General features: G+C 36.4%; 1 protein-coding gene across 1 annotated transcript; it reads right to left on the bottom strand.

The window, feature by feature from the left end:
- Nucleotides 1–4,452: 4,452 nt before the first annotated feature.
- Nucleotides 4,453–16,789, bottom strand: LOC115230294 (laccase-2-like). Its single transcript, XM_029800497.2, has 2 exons — nucleotides 16,608–16,789; nucleotides 4,453–7,431 (listed from the first exon to the last, which is right to left on the bottom strand). Exon 2 carries the CDS (start codon nucleotides 7,407–7,409, stop codon nucleotides 5,490–5,492), a length of 1,920 nt encoding a protein of 639 aa, XP_029656357.1. The 5' UTR covers nucleotides 7,410–7,431; nucleotides 16,608–16,789; the 3' UTR covers nucleotides 4,453–5,489.
- Nucleotides 16,790–19,909: the final 3,120 nt, after the last annotated feature.

Genomic DNA, 19,909 nt, shown 5'->3' with positions numbered 1-19,909 from the left:
ATCTCACTCCTCTGGAACTTCACCATTCAAACTGACAGGAAGATAGATGCAAATAGGCCAGACATTATATTGAAAGACTTCAGACAAAGAACATGCCTCCTCATTGATATGACTGTCCCAATCGATATAAACGTATCTGTCAAGACCTACCAAAAACTGAGCAAATATAAAGATCTTGAAATAGAAATCAGCAAAATGTGGAAGCTGAAGACTAAAACAATACCTGTTGTCATAGGTGCCCTGGGAATGATAGCGAAAGGGAATGATTGCTACCTAACTCAGATACCAGGAAACCCCAAAATGGCAGAAATTCAAAAGATAGTGCTCATGGGAGCTGCTCATATCCTACGCAAAATACTCTCTATGTAATCCCAAGGTTTAAAACAAACTTTTTTATTTATTTATTTATTTATTTATTTATTTTTATGTATTAGACATTCACTTGTACAACACAAAAAAAAAATAATAACCCCAAATATATGGCACAGAACATCCAACCTGTTGTCTCTTGAGGTCTCTGGGTGAGACTTGGAGCCAACTTGTACAGACATAAAGCAAAAGTGAAACATAGAATAATAATAATAATAATAATATAATAATAATAATAATAATAATAATAATAAGAAGAAGAAGAAGAAGAAGAAGAAGAAAAAGAAGAAGAAGAAGAAGAAGAAGAAGATGATGAAGAAGGAGAAGAAGAAGAAGAACAACAATAATAATAATAATTTTTTTTTTAGACATTCATTAGTACAACACCAACCCCCCCCAAATATATGGCACACTAGGCATAACAACAACATGAACTTCCAACCTGTTGTCTCTTGAGTTCTCTGGGTGAGACTTGGAGAGCCAACTTGTACAAATATAAGCAAAAGTCAAACATAATAATAAATAATAATAATAAATAATAATAATAATAATAAAATTAATAATAATAATAAGGAAGAAGAAGAAGAAGAAGAAGAAGAAGAAGAACACACAACAACAACAACAACAACAATAATAATAATAATTTTTTTTTTAGACATTCATTAGTACAACACCAACCGCCCCCCAAATATATGGCACACTAGGCATAACAACAACATGAACTTCCAACCTGTTGTCTCTTGAGTTCTCTGGGTGAGACTTGGAGCCAACTTGTACAAATATAAAGCAAAAGTCAAACATATAATAATAATAATAAGAAGAATAATAATAATAATAATAATAATAATATATAATAATAATAATAATAATAATAATAATAATAATAATAATAATAATAATAATAATAATAATAATAATAATAATAATAATAATAATAATAATAATAATAATATAATTAATAATAATAATAATAATAATAATAATAATAATAATAATAATAATAATAATAGAACAGCAACGAACCATGATAAAACGATGGCAAGAAAAGCCCCTTCGTGGTAAATACTGCACTAAACTAAACGCAAAAGAAATAGACAAAGAAAAATCCCAGCAATGGTTGAGAAGCTCAGGACTCAAAGCAGAAACAGAGGGATTTTTAATTGCAGCACAAGACCAAAGCCTCCCCACCAGAAATTACCAAAAACATGTAATGAAAAGAAATATTACAAGTAACTGCAGAATATGTGGAAATGGACAAGAAACAATAAATCATATTATCTCTAACCGCCCAGTCCTGGCTAAGAAGGAATATATTCACAGACATGACAGAGTTGGAACCTACATACATTGGAAGCTATGCCAACTTATGGAATAACAACAGAAAAAAAGATGGTATAGGCACACACCAGAATGGTCACAGAAAACGAGAAAGCAACCATACTCTGGGATATGCCGATACACACAGATAGAGAAATTAAGGCCAACAGACCAGATATAGTTGTCAGAGATCATGAAGAAAAAAATGCTTTCTAATTGATGTATCAATACCGGCAGATGACAACGTGTCTCTAAAAAAATGGAGAAACTCTCAAAATACAACGACCTGGAAATAGAGGTAACTAGAATGTGGAATCTGAAAACAGAAACAATTCCTATCATAGTAGGTGCATTAGGCATGATAAAAATATATTCAGACAAATACATAACAAAAACACCAGGACTTACAAACACATATAACATACAGAAAATTGCACTACTAGGCTGCACACATCCTACGCAGAACACTTTCCATACAATAACCATCAGAGCATCACAACACAAAACAGCACATACCCAAGACACACAGAGCTGCGCTCGGTAGTGAAGTGAAAGCACGCTATAAAAATAAAACTACTGAATAATAATAATAAATAATAATGATAATAATATAATAATAATAATAATAATAATAATAATATAATAATAATATATAATATAATATACAATAATAATAATAATAATATAATAATAATAATAATAATAATAATAATAATACATAGAGAAATTAAGACCAACAGACCAGATATAGTTGTCAGAGATCATGAAGAAAAAAATGCTTTCTAGTTGATGTATCAATACCGGCAGATGACAACGTGTCTCTAAAAGAAATGGAGAAACTTTCAAAATGCAAAGACCTGGAAATAGAGGTAACCAGAATGTGGAATCTGAAAACAGAAACAATTCCTATCATAATAGGTGCATTAGGCATGATAAAAAAATATTTAGACAAATACATAACAAAAACACCAGGACTTACAAACACATATAACATACAGAAAAATGCACTACTAGGCACTGCACACATCCTACGCAGAACACTTTCCATACAATAACCATCAGAGCATCACAACAAATCACAGCACATACCCAAGACACACAGAGCTGCGCTCGGTAGTGAAGTGAAAGCACGCTATAAAAATAAAACTACTGAATGATTATAATAATAATAATAATAATAATAATACTGGGTCTAACTCATGTCATAAAAGAGTTAGACCCAGTGGAGAGCTACAAGTACCTAGGGGTAATTGAAGGGGATGGAATAAGGCATTCAATGATGAAGGAAAGGATCAGGAGAGAATGTTATCGCAGAGTAAGTGCAATACTCAAGACAGACCTGAATGCGAGAAACAGGATCGAAGCGATCAATGCTTTAGCCAGTCGTGACTTACAGTTTCAATATCGTAAACTGGTCAATTACTGAAATATGTAATCTTGACAGAAAAATACGAAACCTGTTGACAATGCATAGAATGCACCACCCTAAGGCAGATATAGATCGACTTTATCTACCAAGAAAAGAGGGAGGCCGTGGTCTTTTACAACTAGCAATGACAATGAAGGTTGCTACAATTGGTCTAGACACCTACCTGAAAAACTCTGGATGTTAAAGTACTGGATGTTAAAACTTGTCTCAAAACATGAAAACAAGAAAGCATCATACTCACTAACAAAACAGGCAAAGGAATACCTAAGTGAATTCCAAGTGCAACAAATTCCGGAATTAGACACACAAGAAACAAGCACAGAAAAAGCTAAGCGCATGAAAACCCGTGCTAAAACAGCTGCCTTAGATATTCTGAATGATAAATGGCAAGAAAAACCTCTCAATGGCAAATATCCAAAGAGAATGAATAATACAGATGTTGACAAAGCCCTGACCCATCAATGGCTAATGGCTTATGGCTTAAAATCTGAAACAGAAGGGTTTATTATAGCAGCTCAAGATCAATGCCTACCTACAAGGAACTACCAGGCCAACATTTTAAAGAACTGCAGTAGCCCAACATGTCGTGTATGCCAGCAACAAAATGAAACCACAGATCAAGTTGTCTCCAAGTGCAGTCTTCTTTCGCCTACAGATTATCTCAACAGGCATGATATAGCTGCACAATATATTCACTGGGTAATTTGCAAAAGCCTGGACATGCCCCCTGAAAAAAACTGGTGGGAACACAAACCACCGCCAGTGCTTGAAAATGACCACATCTCACTCCTCTGGAACTTCACCATTCAAACTGACAGAAAGATAGACGCGAATAGGCCAGACATAATAGTAAAAGACTTCAGACAAAAAACATGCATCTTCATTGATATGACTGTCCCAATCGATATAAACGTATCTGTCAAGACCTACCAGAAACTGAGCAAATATAAAGATCTTGAAATAGAAATCAGCAAAATGTGGAACCTGAAGACTAAAACAATACCTGTTGTCATAGGCGCCCTGGGAATGATAGCAAAAGGGGCTGATTGCTACCTAACTCAGATACCAGGAAACCCCAGAATGGCAGAAATTCAAAAGATAGTGCTCATGGGAACTGCTCATAGCCTAGGCAAAATACTTTCTTTGTAATGTCAATTTTAAAAAAAACTCATAATTTTCGTATGGTTTTTTAGGCATTCACTAGTACAACACTAAGTACAAAATCCAAATATATGGCATCCTAGGCATAACACCAACATGAACTTCCAACTTGTTGTCTCTTGAGGTCTTGTGTAAATGTAAAGCAAAATTCAAACATAGAATAAGAATAATAATGATAATGGTTTCAAGTTATAATTTCTTTATTTTCTCCAAGGACATAAAAGCGGGACATTACTTAGACAAAAATATTTAAAAAATGCTAACAGAATTTTACATCGGGTGAGTTATTATAACAGTATAAAGTTGAGAAAAACATGACAAATAAAAATTATATTATACGAAAGGATGCTGAGAAGTTCCTGAATTTAAGCGTATCGTGAAAAACCTGATAGGAGGCCCAAACCTCCGAGTTTTAGAGGTCTTGGAATAACTGAAGGATCACTGCAACAAGTGTGTGAATTTGAGAGCGGAATATGTTGAAGAAAATCATAACTGATCCAGTGGTATTTTCTTTTGCCAAAAGCAGTAACGTTTTGGCAGCCACTCGTAAATAATATATAATAACAATTTAGCAATATTATGAAAAGAACATTGTAAATTTAATTGCCCAAAACGGTTTCAATTGTTCAAATGAAGCAAGCAAATGCCTTTTCCCAGCGGTCATTTATAAACGTTTCTTCAAAGTTGAGTTATGCAGCTATTTCGAACCTTTTATCCATTGTCATCCATCTGATAATGGAGGGAAAACTGTTCTAGTTCCTTGGTATACTAAAAAGAAAACTTCGAATGACCAGTCCTTGTTTTCTTTGTATCGTCTATCTGGATGTTTTGTTGTCCCTTTTATATCACCTAACTGTCCAGGTGTTTTGCGTTCTTGTCCCATTTTGTATTTATATATAAATATGTATATATATATATATATATATCTTTACAAAAATCACGCACGCGTACCCACATCTTCTCACTCCTTCACACACACTGTATATGTATATATGTATATGTATATATGGGCATACATATATATATATATACATACACACATGCCTACAGATATTACACACGCACACAAACACATGATCTCTCTCATACACAAATACATACATAGACACCTCACAAACCCGTATATAAATTTTCTCCCTGCCCCCCTCTCTCTCTCTCACTTTCGTATATTAATATATGCTCTTCAAAGACTACGACAGTTTCTTAAAAGTATTTAATCTGCCCCTTTAGAAAAAAAATGTCCATGTAAATTTACGCTTCGACATTTAGGCAAGGGGTATTTCCAAGTCGGTATGTCTGTAAATGATTCGTTTACTACCAGAGCCATTCCTTCAAAGGTATGAAATGCCATGTGGCAATGCATAAACCATAAGCCAGGATTATTGGCTTTCAGTCTGACAACAACGTAACCACCTGAGGGTAATGTTACAGTATCCTTTAAGGGAGGGTTTACTAAATTCAATCCGGGTATATTGTCTCCTTTCCATGTCTTATTTCGCCAGACTGGATTATTACAATATTCATACCCCGTGTCACCGTAACACATGATATCCTTATTAATTGAAATTAATTTTCCTGTTGTTTTGTTATAGGTAGGAAAACCCATTTTCACCACATGAAAAGAATGGCCGTGTAAATGTATAGGGTGAGAAACTCCATAAAGTCTGTGCATATTTGTTAAAACTAGTTGAACATTATTACCATTTGATAACGTTATTGAATGCGTGCATGAGCAAGTTTTTCCAGGACCACATTCAGTTTCTTTGCACAATGTTTTTACTTCATTTGGTTGGAGCAATGGGTTGACATGAGGATAAAGAAAACTTCGTCCATTCACGGAAGCTGTACCATTAGGAAAAGCGAAATTAAGAAAATATTCTTCCCAATGGTGCTCTTCATACTTTGGTACATTTTGAACTTTAGGCGAACGGAGACCAGAAATGGAATGGCATCTTTTATTATATTTTACTGGAAAATACATAAATGGACAGTTGAGGACATCACAGACTGTACGACTACAGTTTTTGCTTCTGCTGGTCGGATCTGTATCTGAGGCTCCTTCGTATGATAATATGGCTTCGAATGTTTGATTTAGATTCTCTGTTAACGTTTTACCTCGAATCCAATAATTTTTTATGTCTTTGTTAGTTGTTATGAAGAAATCATATCGTTCTCCTGGCTGTATGATGACAGAATCGTAAAAAGATCCTTTCAAATCTGCTCCATCAGACGCTACAATCTGAAGAGGATGGGAATCAATTGAAAATTCAAAAGGCAATTCACTGGCTGCGGAAATAACTCGGAATCGATACATTCGATCTTGTTGAACGTTAAATCTTGATAACGGTGCCCCATTGTGATGTCCTCGTTTGTCATAATATCGTCCTCTGCCGTTTACTAAACCAGATGTATACAGAAATTGCCCTAAATACGTTCCATCATATGTTCTTAAATCGGGCGTTTTTTTCCCATGTAATGCACTGGAATAGATTGTTTTCATCCATGCTTTATTCGCATTCCAAAAGTGATTGTATTCACTAATTATTAAAACCTTCTCCTGAATAATAGGAGGTTTATCCCGTACAATAAGTGCTCCATAAAGTCCCATTATCCTTTGTAATCCGATATGAGAATGGTAGAAATATGTACCTGTCTTAGTGGTATTGAATATGTAAATGAACGACTCACTTGGTTGTATTGGACACTGGGTAACAAAGCTAACACCATCCATAAATGGAGATCCTACTTGGTCAATTCCATGCCAATGTAAGCTGGTAGCAGTGGACCACAATTCATTTGTGACTTTTATGATGACAGTCTGGTTGATGAAAACTTCAATAGTAGGGCCTGGGATAGTTTCATTTACAGTGATTGCTAACCATTGCTCATCATAACCATCCATGGTTAATACATCATCAGCATCGATGTAATGTTTGCCTTTGTGGAAATAATACAGTTTGCCGTCGATAATTTCGACTGAATGGCCATGATAAGTCATCGGTAGTTTGTGAGTAACGGTTAAACTAAACTCACATACTGTGTCTTCGTAGTGGCAGGAATTACGTCTTGCTAAGGTAACATAACTCGGGTTAACAAGCATCAGTACCAGTACCAACAGGAAAAATGCAGACATCTTTAAAGTTCGAAGCTAGAAACTGGAAGAGAAAGAAGAAATCGACATCAACAACAACAAAACAACAACAATAACAACAAAACAACAACAGCAATAAAACGACTAAATACTAACAACAAAAGTCTTAACTTTATACTCTTCCTTCTCTTACGATAATCATCAGGCTGTGAGAGGACGAAATTGGTAACGTGCCGGAAAAGGAAAAAAAAAACGCTTATCGACATTTCGCACGTCTTCACGTTCTGAGTTCAATTTCTGTCGAGGTCGACTTTGCTTTTCATCCCTTTCGGGGTCAATGAGATGAATACTAAGATTGATGTAATTTTCTAGTCCCCATCCCACAAAATTTCGACTTTGTACCAAAGGTAGACGAAATTATTCTGCTGTTATATTGTATTCGTACTCTAGGTGCTTCAATTAGGCTTCCTATTAAAGCCCTTCCATGCTGTTCACGCCTATCCTTACTTCCGTGTCGAGAACCCTCTATATAATTCTTAGTGATCTCAACACACTAGTTTATTGCACTACAGCCACTCCCTTATTGAGATCTATTTTCTGATAGCTTACTTTCAGTTTCTTCGTCAGTATATTCACAACTGATACTTATCTTTTGACCTTATCGTTTAACCCTGAAAACTTCTGTAATCCAGTATTTGAGAATTTGGTAGTCCAAGTGTGTATTACTATTCTACTTATACAATTTCCTTTATTTAGTATTAAGTGAACATGCCACGTCAAATACGAGATACCGTCTTCACCTTCTTATCAACGACTACATTATCCTGCTTCTTGTTCCCGACTTCTTTTTCAAATTTTCAGGCTAAGTCCCATAACTGGATTACTTCATTGTTTTCTAAGAACTTTCATATATGTACCAACAAAAAGGTTTTAACCTCCTCCTCCTCATTCTTCTTCTTCTTCTTCTTCTTCTTCTTCTTCTTCTTCTTCTTCTTCTTCTTCTTCTTCTTCTTCTTCTTCTTCTTCTTCTTCTTCTTCTTCTTCTTCCTCCTTCTTCTTCTTCTTCTTCTTCTTCTCTTCTTCTTCATTTATTATTATTATTATTATTATTATTATTATTATTATTATTATTATTATTATTATTATTATTATTATTATTATTATTATTATTATTATTATTATTATTATTATTATTAGTATTATTATTATTCTCTGGGTCTATAGAATAAAGTACCAGTCAAATATTGGGGTCAGTATTATTAACAAAACCTTCCCCTAAAAACTGAAGTCCTTATGCTTAAACCAGATGTCGACCGAGTCTGTAGTGGTGATCGCACTGCTGCCCTCCTTCAATCGGGCAGGCAAGGCAGTTTTTCTTTGCCTGGTGGGTGTGGCGAAAGAGCTTGTTTGGTGGACAAGGCTGAAATGAATGAGGACAGATACATTCCTCTCATTGACTTCTTCAGGTTTCACTTGAAAAGGAAATTGAGAGTGGAGATGCAAGTACTGTCCTCAAGTGAGTTTACTGAAAGGTGGTTAAATGTTGCAAAAATGGCAAGGGTGTATGGTACGTCTCTAAGTGCAGACCTGTGAATCCACCGAGATCGACCTTACCGTTTCTCCTTTCGGGGCCAATAAATTAGGTAGCAGATGCGTACTGGAGTCGATCTAATCGACTGGACCCCAGCCCAAAAATTTAGGGCCTTATTCCTAAAGCAGAAATGATTGTTAATATTTTTTTTTTCTTCTTTCAAATCTGCTTCCATTTCTTGCCGAGTGTCTTCTCGACTCCTAGGGCAATGAAACTCATAGTATACATTGATAGGCCATTAAACTAAACTCAATAGTTCGTTCATTTTTTTTTTAAGTTAAAATTAAAATACATGGGTAGTAATAGTTCTCACATCGACAATGCTCTTCTCAATACGTGTGATGTACCAGTTAAGACAATCTTTTGCACTTCTTGCAGGGATGGTAAGCCAGGGATCATTCTCATAATTTTCTGTTCCCTTCTTGATCATTCCTAGTGCTCCTACGATCACTGGTATTGTAACCGCCTTGAGATGCCACATTTTCTCAATTTCAATGAGCAGGTCTTTATATTTTCTGAGCTTGTCAAATTCTTTCGCCGAGATATTATGATCACAGGGGATGCTCATGTCGATCAATAAGCAAACTTTATAGTTTTGGTCTTTCACAACAATATCTGGTTTATTGACTTTGATGGTTCGGTCTGTATGTACTGGAAAGTCCCACAAAATCGTTACATTTTCTCCTTCAGTTACAGCTTCAGGGTGGTGATTATACCACTTGTCGGCAGTTCTGATATTGTAATGCCGACTTATTAGCCAGTGGAGATATTGGCCAACTCTGTCATGTCTTAATTTATACTCCACTGGTGCTAAGACTTTACATCCAGAGATTAGGTGGTCCACTGTTTCAATCATGTCGTTGCAGAATCGGCATTTTGGGCCTGCTCCATTTTTCATGACATTGGCCTGGTAGTTCCGGGTTAATAGGCTTTGATCTTGATAAGCCAGGATGAAACCTTCGCTCTCTGCTTTTAGCCCTGAGCTCCGTAGCCACTGATGGGTTTGCTTCTGGTCAACATCAGCTTGTTTGCTGCGGGCCACATATTTGCCATGCAGAGGTTTCTCCTCCCACCTATCAGCCAATTGCTCGTGCGCTTTTTCGTTGCCATTATTTTCACCTTCTTTGCAACAATAGTTGTACTTCCCTCGGGTTGTTCAGTTTGGTATCCTGCACGAGATCAATAGCAAATTTTTGCTTTGCTTTATGATAGAATGAAGCTTCTTTCGTCTCTCGTGATTTCCACGAGCTTTAGCATCCAGTCATTCGTTATTTCAAGATATTTGGCCAGTCCAATTGTGGTTGTTTTGTAAGCTAGTTCAAATTGGATCAGGCCTCGACCTCCTTGGGCTCTGGGAAGGTAAAGGCGATCTACGTCTGCCTTTGGGTGGTGCATCCTATTACAACTCAGCAGCTTTCGTATTTCCTATCTATATTCTTTACTTCACTCATATTCCAGTTCAACACATTGTAGCTATAAGTAACAACTGGAACTGCTAAGGAATTTATAGCTAACACCTTGTTACGTGCATTTAGTTCAGATTTCAGGACTGCACGAACTCTCCTATAACATTCCTTCCTGATCTTCTCTTTCATGCTTGAATGCTGAATACCAGAGCCTTCATTTATCCCTAAATATTTGTATGTTTGTTCTTGCTCAAGCTCTCGTATGACTGTGTCAACATCTAACACGACTGAATTTGTGGTCTTCACTTTCCCTTTGTGGAAAGTGGCCTTGGCACACTTCTCAAGCCCAAACTCCATCCCGATGTCATCGCTGAATGCTTTCACAGTGTGCAATAGGCCTTCAAGTTCATTATCGTCTTTACCATAGAGTTTTAAGTCATCCATATAAAATAGATGGCTTATTTTTTTATTGGCAATTTTATACCCATACCCTGTTCTGTTTATTTCACTTCTAAGGGGTATTAGGGCTATGCAGAATATTAAAGGTGAAAGTGAGTCACCTTGGAAAATTCCACAGTTGATGTTTATATTTTCTGAGGCAAGTACTCCATTAGAGTGGTATAATTGGAGATTCGTATCCCACAACGACATATTGTGCTTCAGGAAGTTTGAAATCACAGGGGAAATTTTGAAGATGTCCAGCGATCTCAAGATCCATGGATGCGGTATACTGTCGAAGGCCTTTTTATAGTCAATCCATGCGGAGTTGAGATTTCTGCGCTTGTTGTGACATTATTATTATTATTATTATTATTATTATTCTATGTTTGACTTTTGCTTTATATTTGTACAAGTTGGCTCCAAGTCTCACCCAGAGACCTCAAGAGACAACAGGGTTGGAAGTTCATGTTGTTATGTTGTTGTGAAGTTCCAGAGGAGTGAGATGTAGTCATTTTCAAGCAATGGGAGTGGTTTGTGTTCCCACCAGTTTTTTTCATGGGGCAAATCCAGGTTTTTACAGATTACCCAGTGAATATATTGTGCAGCTCTATCGTGCCTGTTGAGATACTCTGTAGGCGCTAGAAGACTGCACTTGGAGACCACATGGTCAATGGTTTCATTTTGTTGCTTGCATACACGACACGTTGGACTGCTTCTGATCTTTAATATGTTGGCGTGGTAGTTTCTTGTTAGTAGGCATTGATCTTGAGCTGCTATGATAAACCCCTCTCTTTCAGATTTTAAGCCAGAGGCCATTAGCCATTGATGGGTCAGGGCTTTGTCAACATCTGCATTATTTGTTCTCTTTGGGTATTTGCCATAGAGAGGTTTTTCTTGCCATTTATCATTCAGAATATCTAAGGCCGCAGATTTAGCACGGGTTTTCATGCGCTTAGCTTTTTCTGTGCCTGTTTCTTGTATGTCTATCTCTAATCCGAAATTTGTTGTATTCGGAATTCACTTAGATATTCCTTTGCCTGTTTTGTTACTGAGTATGATGCTTTCTGTTTTCATGTTTTGAGACAAGTTTTAACATCCAGTCCTCAGAGTTTTACAGGTAGGTGTCTAGGCCAATTGTAGCAATCTTCATTGTTATTGCCAGTTGTAAAAGTCCACGGCCCCCCCTTTTCTTGGCAGATAAAGTCGTTCTGTATCTGCCTTAGGGTGGTGCATTCTATGCATTGTCAACAGTTATTATTATTATTATTATTATTATTATTATTATATTATTATTATTATTATTATTATTATTATTATTATTATTATTATTAAGGTGGCCAGCTGGCAGCATTTCTTTAAAAGTATTCAAATGCAAATGGATCTTTTATAATAGCTTCTGATTTAGGCACAAGGTCAGCAATTTTTTAGAGGTGGGGCAGCAGTCGATATTATCGACTCTTGTACTTGATTGATAATTTATTTTGTCGCCTACGGAGAGATGAAAAGCAAAGTTAACTTCGTCAGAAGTGACGGTACAGAAAAATTGCGCATGAAATGTCCGATGCCCCAACCATTCTGCCTGCTCACAGCTTTGGCGCTATAAATAGTTTCTGATTTAGGCAGAAGGCTAACAGATTTGAGTGGAGTAGATTAGTCAATACCATCGCGTCCAATACTTGATTGCTGCATTCTTAGCAATGAATTAAAATATATTGACTCTGGTAAAATATGATTGATTTCATGGGTGGAGTGAGGCTAAGTCGATTACACTTACCCTCGTGTTCAACTGGTACTTCTTTTATCGAGCCTGGGAAGATAAAAAGAAAAGACAACCTCGCGGAATTTGAACTCAGAACATAAAGACCGAAATGCCGCTATTTTTTCCCGGTGTGCTAACGATTCCACCAGCTTGTCACCTTTGCATTGAAATAGATACTGGTTTCAACTATTGGCACAAGGCCAGCAAATTCGAGAAGAGAGTAAGTCAATTAAATCGACCCCGAATGTCACCACGGCGGAATTTTATCCCAGTACGTAGAGACTGACGAAATACTGCTAAGCCTTTTGCCCATCGCGGTAACGATTCTTTTCTACTCTAGGCACAAGGCCCGAAATTTGGTGGGAGGGGGCCAGTCGATTAGATCGACCCTAGTACGCTACTGCTTCTTAATTTATAGACCCCGAAAGGATGAAAGGCAAAGTGGGCCTTGGTGACTTTGTATATTCAGAAAATTTCAATGTAAACGCAACCATCTCACTAACAGACTCAGTCTGTTACATACAAGTTTACAAGTACAGGCGCGTGGCTTAGTGGTTAAGGTATTCGGTTCACGTTCTTAAGGTAGTTCTCCCCCTTATCTCCCCCCTCTCCTCCATCCTCCTCCATCCCCCTCCCCTCTCCCCCTCATCTCCTCTCTCTACACTACACCATACGACATTACAAATCACATCATACATACATACACACGTCCAGACCTTTCATACGCACTACATACTCTCTCATACACACACACACCCTTATGTTGGGGCGTGGTCATTTGACCCTGTTATCTCCCCTATTTTCGCTCTTGCGTCTCACGTTTGATCTTTGACTTCTGGCCGGAATCAGATCGCCATGTTGATTCGCTAGCTTCTGTACGCATTTTTTTTCTCTCCTTGTTTCTCTCCGTGTTTCTTTTCTGTGTATCTTTCTGTTGAAGAGCGTAGGCTCGAAACGTAAAAGACTTGTTTTATTATATCCTGAGCGCCATACTAATACAATTGTTGTTTGTACTCCACCTGCCTTCGTCTTTTGTTTATTTTCATAAAGCTTCCCGTTATATATATATATATATATATATCTATCTATCTATCTATCTATATTATATATATTATTATCTATATCTATCTATCTATCTATCTATCTATCTATCTATTATCTATCTATCTATCTATCTATCTATCTATCTATCTATCTATTATCTGTCTATCTATCTATTATCTATCTATCTATCTATCGCTATCTGTCTATCTATCTATCATAATATCTATATCTAATATATACCTATATATATATATATATATTATATATATATATATATACATATATATGTATATATGTATATATGTATATATGTATATATATATCCACATACATGCATACTTTAGGATTGTAACATAGCGGTTTAGCGAAATAACGATAGAATAAGTTCTAGGCTTGGGAAGAATAAGTCCTGGGGTCGATTTGTTCGATTAAAGGCGATGCTCCAGCACGGCCGCAGTCAAATGACTGAAGCAAGTAAAAGAATAAAAGAAATACTGCAGAGTATTTTTGTCTTTGTCAAATGGGAAACACGCATTGTATGCGATGAGGTAATAGCTTAAAAAACCCGATGATCGTTAGATACCGTCTACTGCTGTCACTTCTTCCTGACGTAAGCGTTATTCACCAAAGTAAATGGAAAAGAAATACCTTCTTCAAGGTGATTTCAACCACACACTTCACACACACACACACACACACACACACCACACACACACACACACACACACACACTCACACATCTTGCCCAAACACAAATAGTTGCAGGCAAACTAATATTTTTACCTTTGTATGTTGAAAAATATGCATCGTATACAATTGAGGTTATGGTTTGAAACAGTGGTTCCGAAACTTTTTTGGGCTGCCGCCCCGTTGACACTCAGTCCACATTCCTAGCAGCACCACCCCAACTAACCATCACAAACATAGACCGCTTTCTGAAGCAAATTCAAAGCAACTGTATTTTATAAATAAAACTTCACCTAATAAACCTTTTATGTTGTTTTTACATGAACTGCTAACCCCATTATCGCCCTAATTTTTACATGAATCGCTACCTCATCATCGCCCCACGTTTCTTCGACGCCCCCTTGGAACTTTCCACCTCCTCCCTCGGTGGGGTGGGGGTGGGGTAATACTGCCCACTTTGAGAATCACTGGTTTAAAATATAGTTTGTCGATATTTTATACACGTTTTACTTTTCTTTCGTAAATAGGTTACTTGCTTGTCTATAAAAACTGGTTGATTTATATTGTGCTGAAATATCTAACACTCGATATAATTGCAATTCAATATGTGCACATTATTTGTGGAATGTATAACATTCCTATGTTTGATATACATTTAGTGTGCAGACTGAGACTACCTCAAGGTGGTAATTTAACCTGCTAGAAGTAACAGCCAATATCTCTCTCAAATTCTACCTTGGTGTTTTATAGGGAAAACCTATTTGACAAAGTAGTGACTCATTTATTGTGTCTTATGTTCTAGATGTAGCGGCTGGAATCTCTCTCAAAACCTACCTTCCGGTTTTATAGAGAAAGACCTATTTGACAAAGTAGTAAAGTAGTGCCTCATTTGTGTCTTATGTTCTCGTAGATGTAGCGGCCGAAATATCTCTCAAATCCTACCTTCCGGTTTTATAGGGGAAAACCTATTTGACAAAGTAGTAAAGTAGTGCCTCATTTGTGTCTTATGTTCTCCTAGATGTAGCGGCCGAAATATCTCTCAAATACTACCTTCGGGTTTTATAGGGGAAAACCTATTGACAAAGTAGTAAAGTAGTGCCTCATTTGTGTCTTATGTTCTCCTAGATGTAGCGGCCGAAATATCTCTCAAATCCTACATTCGGTTGTTATAGGGGAAAACCTATTTGACAAAGTAGTAAAGTAGTGCCTCATTTGTGTCTTATGTTCTCCTAGATGTAGCGGCCGAAATATCTCTCAAATCCTACATTCGGGTTTTATAGGGGAAAACCTATTTGACAAAGTAGTAAAGTAGTGCCTCATTTGTGTCTTATGTTCTCCTAGATGTAGCGGCTGAAATCTCTCTCAAATCCTACATTCGGTTTTTATAGGGGAAAACCTATTTGACAAAGTAGTAAAGTAGTGCCTCATTTGAGACTTATGTAGATGTGGGGGAAAACCTATTTGACAAAGTAGTAAAGTAGTGCCTCATTTGTGTCTTATATTCTCCTAGATGTAGCGGCCGAAATATCTCTCAAATACTACCTTCGGGTTTTATAGGGGAAAACCTATTTGACAAAGTAGTAAAGTAGTGCCTCATTTGTGTCTTATGTTCTCCTAGATGTAGCGGCCGAAATATCTCTCAAATGCTACATTCGGGTTTTATAGGGGAAAACCTATTTGACAAAGTAGTGCCTCATTTGTGTCTTATGTTCTCCTAGATGTAGCGGCCGAAATCTCTCTCAAATCCTACCTTCGGGTTTTATAGGGGAAAACACATTTGACAAAGTAGTGCCTCATTTGTTGTGTCTTATGTTCTCCTAGATGTAGCGGCTGAAATATCTCTCAAATCACACTGTCGACTTGAAAATGAAAGACGTATTGGATAAGGTAGTCGCACATATACTATGACTCAAAAAATAAAACAATACAGGATAGTAACAGCTAAAGGAGATTTCGTCGTAGGCATATTCAATGAGAGTAGACGTGGGGATCAACAACAAAACAATGATCACCAGCACCACCACCATCATCATCACAAGAACAACAACAACAACAACAACAACAACAACAACAACAACAACAACAACAACAACAACAACAACAACAACAACAAAAGCAGTTATTAATAGTTCAGGTCACTTAACTGTATTCAGGAGTATAATTTATGTAGACCTTACGAAATTAAGCTGCCGGAAAATGGCAGCGGTGCGAAAGTGTATTAACAATAGAAGAGAAAAAATATCCATCGGGATTTGACGAGCAAACACTAACATTAATTAAACAAAGCGAAGTAAAAGCATAAATCAACTCACTTATATTTTCAATCTTGATACTCTTGTTCGTAATGTCGTTTGTAAGTAATGTTTTTCTCCAATGGCTTTCTTTATATACATGCATACATACCTACATACATACATACATACATACATACATACATACATACATACATACATACATACATACATACATACGTATACATATGCATATACATGTATGTATATATTCGTTTTAAAGATAAAATTTGGTGAATTGTTGGCGGAGATATATAGAATTGTATGTTATTTTCATTGGACGATTTCCTCTTAAGCTCCTTATGTTCCTAAGTATGCACATGTAAGTGCATACATTCATATATGTATATATATATATGAATGGTTGTGTGATAAGAAGTTTGCTTTCCAACCACATGGTATCAGGTTGAGGCCCACCGCGTGGTACCTTAGGCAAGTATCTTCTATACAGTCTCGAGCTGACCAAGGCCTTGTGTGTGGATTAGAACGATATTACTGTTGTTTTTAGCCCCAAGAACACATCTCCTCTAGCTGACTAAAGACATGCTGACTGTGTCTGATTAGTATTTACGAGGGGAGGTCATCGCTCCCGTCTCTAGCTTTTTGTGATACTCACAAACCCGAGTTTCTGAGTAGTTGCCCATCTTCAGTGTGTGATGATCATCAGGCTAGTGATTAAAACTCATTTCCCTTGCAAAATACTATATGCTTTTTCCAGTCACAAACTCTCTCTGATATGCATACATATTAGTCAGTGTAATAAGTGAACGTCATCCCATGCTATTGTAATGCAACAGTATTACAAAGACCTTAGAGAACCTTTAGCAAATTAGAAGTTAGAAGTACACCAAGAGCAGATGAAAGAAGTTAAATCTGCTCAGTAGGGACGGACTTTACGCATTTTATCTTACACACACAACAGACTCACACACAGACACACGCATACACACACATTTCCAAGTAAGTTTTATCGTAATAATTACGATAATTTTTCTATCGTCTCGGCTTAACAGCACTCAACGTTTGCTTTTACTGACTTGCTCTCACTGTCCTGTTCTTCTTACCACTTTCACCCTCCGCAAAAAATCCCAAATTTTATTTAATTTGCTTTGCGGGAAGGATTGTTTCAACGAAGTCGCGTCTTGTCCTTACCTTCGATCGCGGAGTAGATGAAAGAGGGACAACTGATGAAGGGGATTATTTTTTATGCCTCGTTTTTCTGGGGTTATTTTTTCGTTGTTTGAAACAAAAGTTCGTTTTTAATGTCTTTGATTTTATGTTCTCGTTTCTCATTGTGTTCAACGTTTTTGATGTCCTGTACCCAGATATGCATGTATATATACATATATATGTATGTACATATATGTATGTATGCATGCATATATTTATATTATAGTATATTATATATTATATATATATATATTGGGTTGGTGCATAACTATTGCGAATTTTTTCAACAAATTTTATTGAGCAAAAACAATAACAATATTTAACAAAAACGCTGGGGACGAAGGGAAAATGTTCGTGCGGCTCTTGGCAACACCATTGTGTTTGTTGTGCATGCGTCTGCCCCTGCGAGTACCTGGCTGCTACGCTAAGTCTTGGCTTGTATCAGTTGTATCTGCTGGAGCTACCACTTGATGCTACTGCCATGTGTAAAATCGCGCAGTTATTCGATTTTTTAACGCAAAAGTCATTTAACCGTAAGTGTATGGTGAGTCGTGCATGGATGTCAAAAACGTCCGCCAGTGGTATAGGGAATTTGCAGCTTGTCGTACTCAAATACATGATGAAGAAAGACGCAGGCGACTATTAATTTCCGACGAGGCAGTTGCGATGTTTGGGCAATTCCTGCGTGAAAATCGGCGAATCACTCTGGATTATGTAGAAAAATAGATAAATGGTTCAAACTTTAAAATAATGTAAACATCATTGACAATAAATATTTCTGTGATTTCTAAATATTTTTGGAGACCTTACTGTTGGGGTTACCCTCGTATGTATGTATGTATGTATGTATGTATGTATGTATGTATGTATGTATGTACGTATGTATCTCTGTACGTATGTATGTATGTATTTATGTATTATGCATGTATGTATATGTATATATATATAAATTACCTTGAGATGTATAATATATTTGTTTTAACCTTTTCTGCCCATTATTTCAATGAGCTTGTTAAACTTTTTTATATTCTCAACATACTGTTGTCACCAAAGAATGTATATTTATATGGATTATAGTACTCTGTGTCAACCAATATTCTGTGCATGTTTCAATATACAGATACAGTACCAATATCAATTCCTTCTGGAAACTATCTTAAGTATGTCCTTGAAAACGATTATTTATGTAATCTTTTTTGCCCAATATTTTAAGGAACTTGTTGAACTTTTTTATGTCCTTAACATGTCCCTGTTACCAAAGACTGTATATATATATGTAATGTAGCGATTTGAAACGACAAATAATTAACGCAACCAAACTTCCACATGTTACTTTTGACAATCTTTTTCCAAAGAGTGAAACCGGTAAAGTAAATAAACATCTTTTAAATTGCATTTTCAAACCTTCTTTCGTATATATATATACATATATGTATATACATATATATATATATACATACTCTCTTTTTACTCTTTTACTCTTTTACTTGTTTCAGTCATTTGACTGCGGTCATGCTGGAGCACTGCCTTTAGTCGAACAAATCGACCCCGGGACTTATTCTTTGTAAGCCCAGTACTTATTCTATCGGTCTTTTTTGCCGCACCGCTAAGTATCGGGGACGGAAACACACCAGCATCGGTTGTCAAGCAATGCTAGGGGGACAAACACAGACACACAAACACACACACATACATATATATATATATATATACGAGAGGCTTATTTCAGTTTCCGTCTACCAAATCCACTCACAAGGCATTGGTCGGCCCGGAGCTATAGCAGAAGACACTTGCCCAAGATGCCCCGCAGAGGGACTGAACCCGGAACCATGTGGTTGGTTAGCAAGCTACTTACCACACAGCCACTGCTGCGCCTTTAAGGATTTCACCCCATTAATTTGGATGTTTACTTGCATTTGTAGTAACTCTAGTTGCTAACCGTGAGCCATTAAGACACTATATATATATACAAATATATAATATATACATATATGTATGTATATATACATATATATCTATATATATATATACACATATATATATACATATATATATATATATATATATATATATATATGTATACTCTTTTACTGTTTTACTTGTTTGAGTCATTTGACTGCGGCCATGCTGGAGCACCGCCTTTAGTCGAGCAA

This window comes from Octopus sinensis, unplaced genomic scaffold (assembly GCF_006345805.1).
Source record: "Octopus sinensis unplaced genomic scaffold, ASM634580v1 Contig15209, whole genome shotgun sequence".
Classification (NCBI taxonomy): domain Eukaryota; kingdom Metazoa; phylum Mollusca; class Cephalopoda; order Octopoda; family Octopodidae; genus Octopus; species Octopus sinensis.
This window is presented reverse-complemented; position numbering and strand designations above follow the sequence as displayed.

Coding starts and splice junctions, on each gene's coding strand:
- LOC115230294 (XM_029800497.2), bottom strand. CDS start 7,409: ATGTCTGCATTTTTCCTGTTGGTACTGGTACTGATGCTTGTTAACCCG.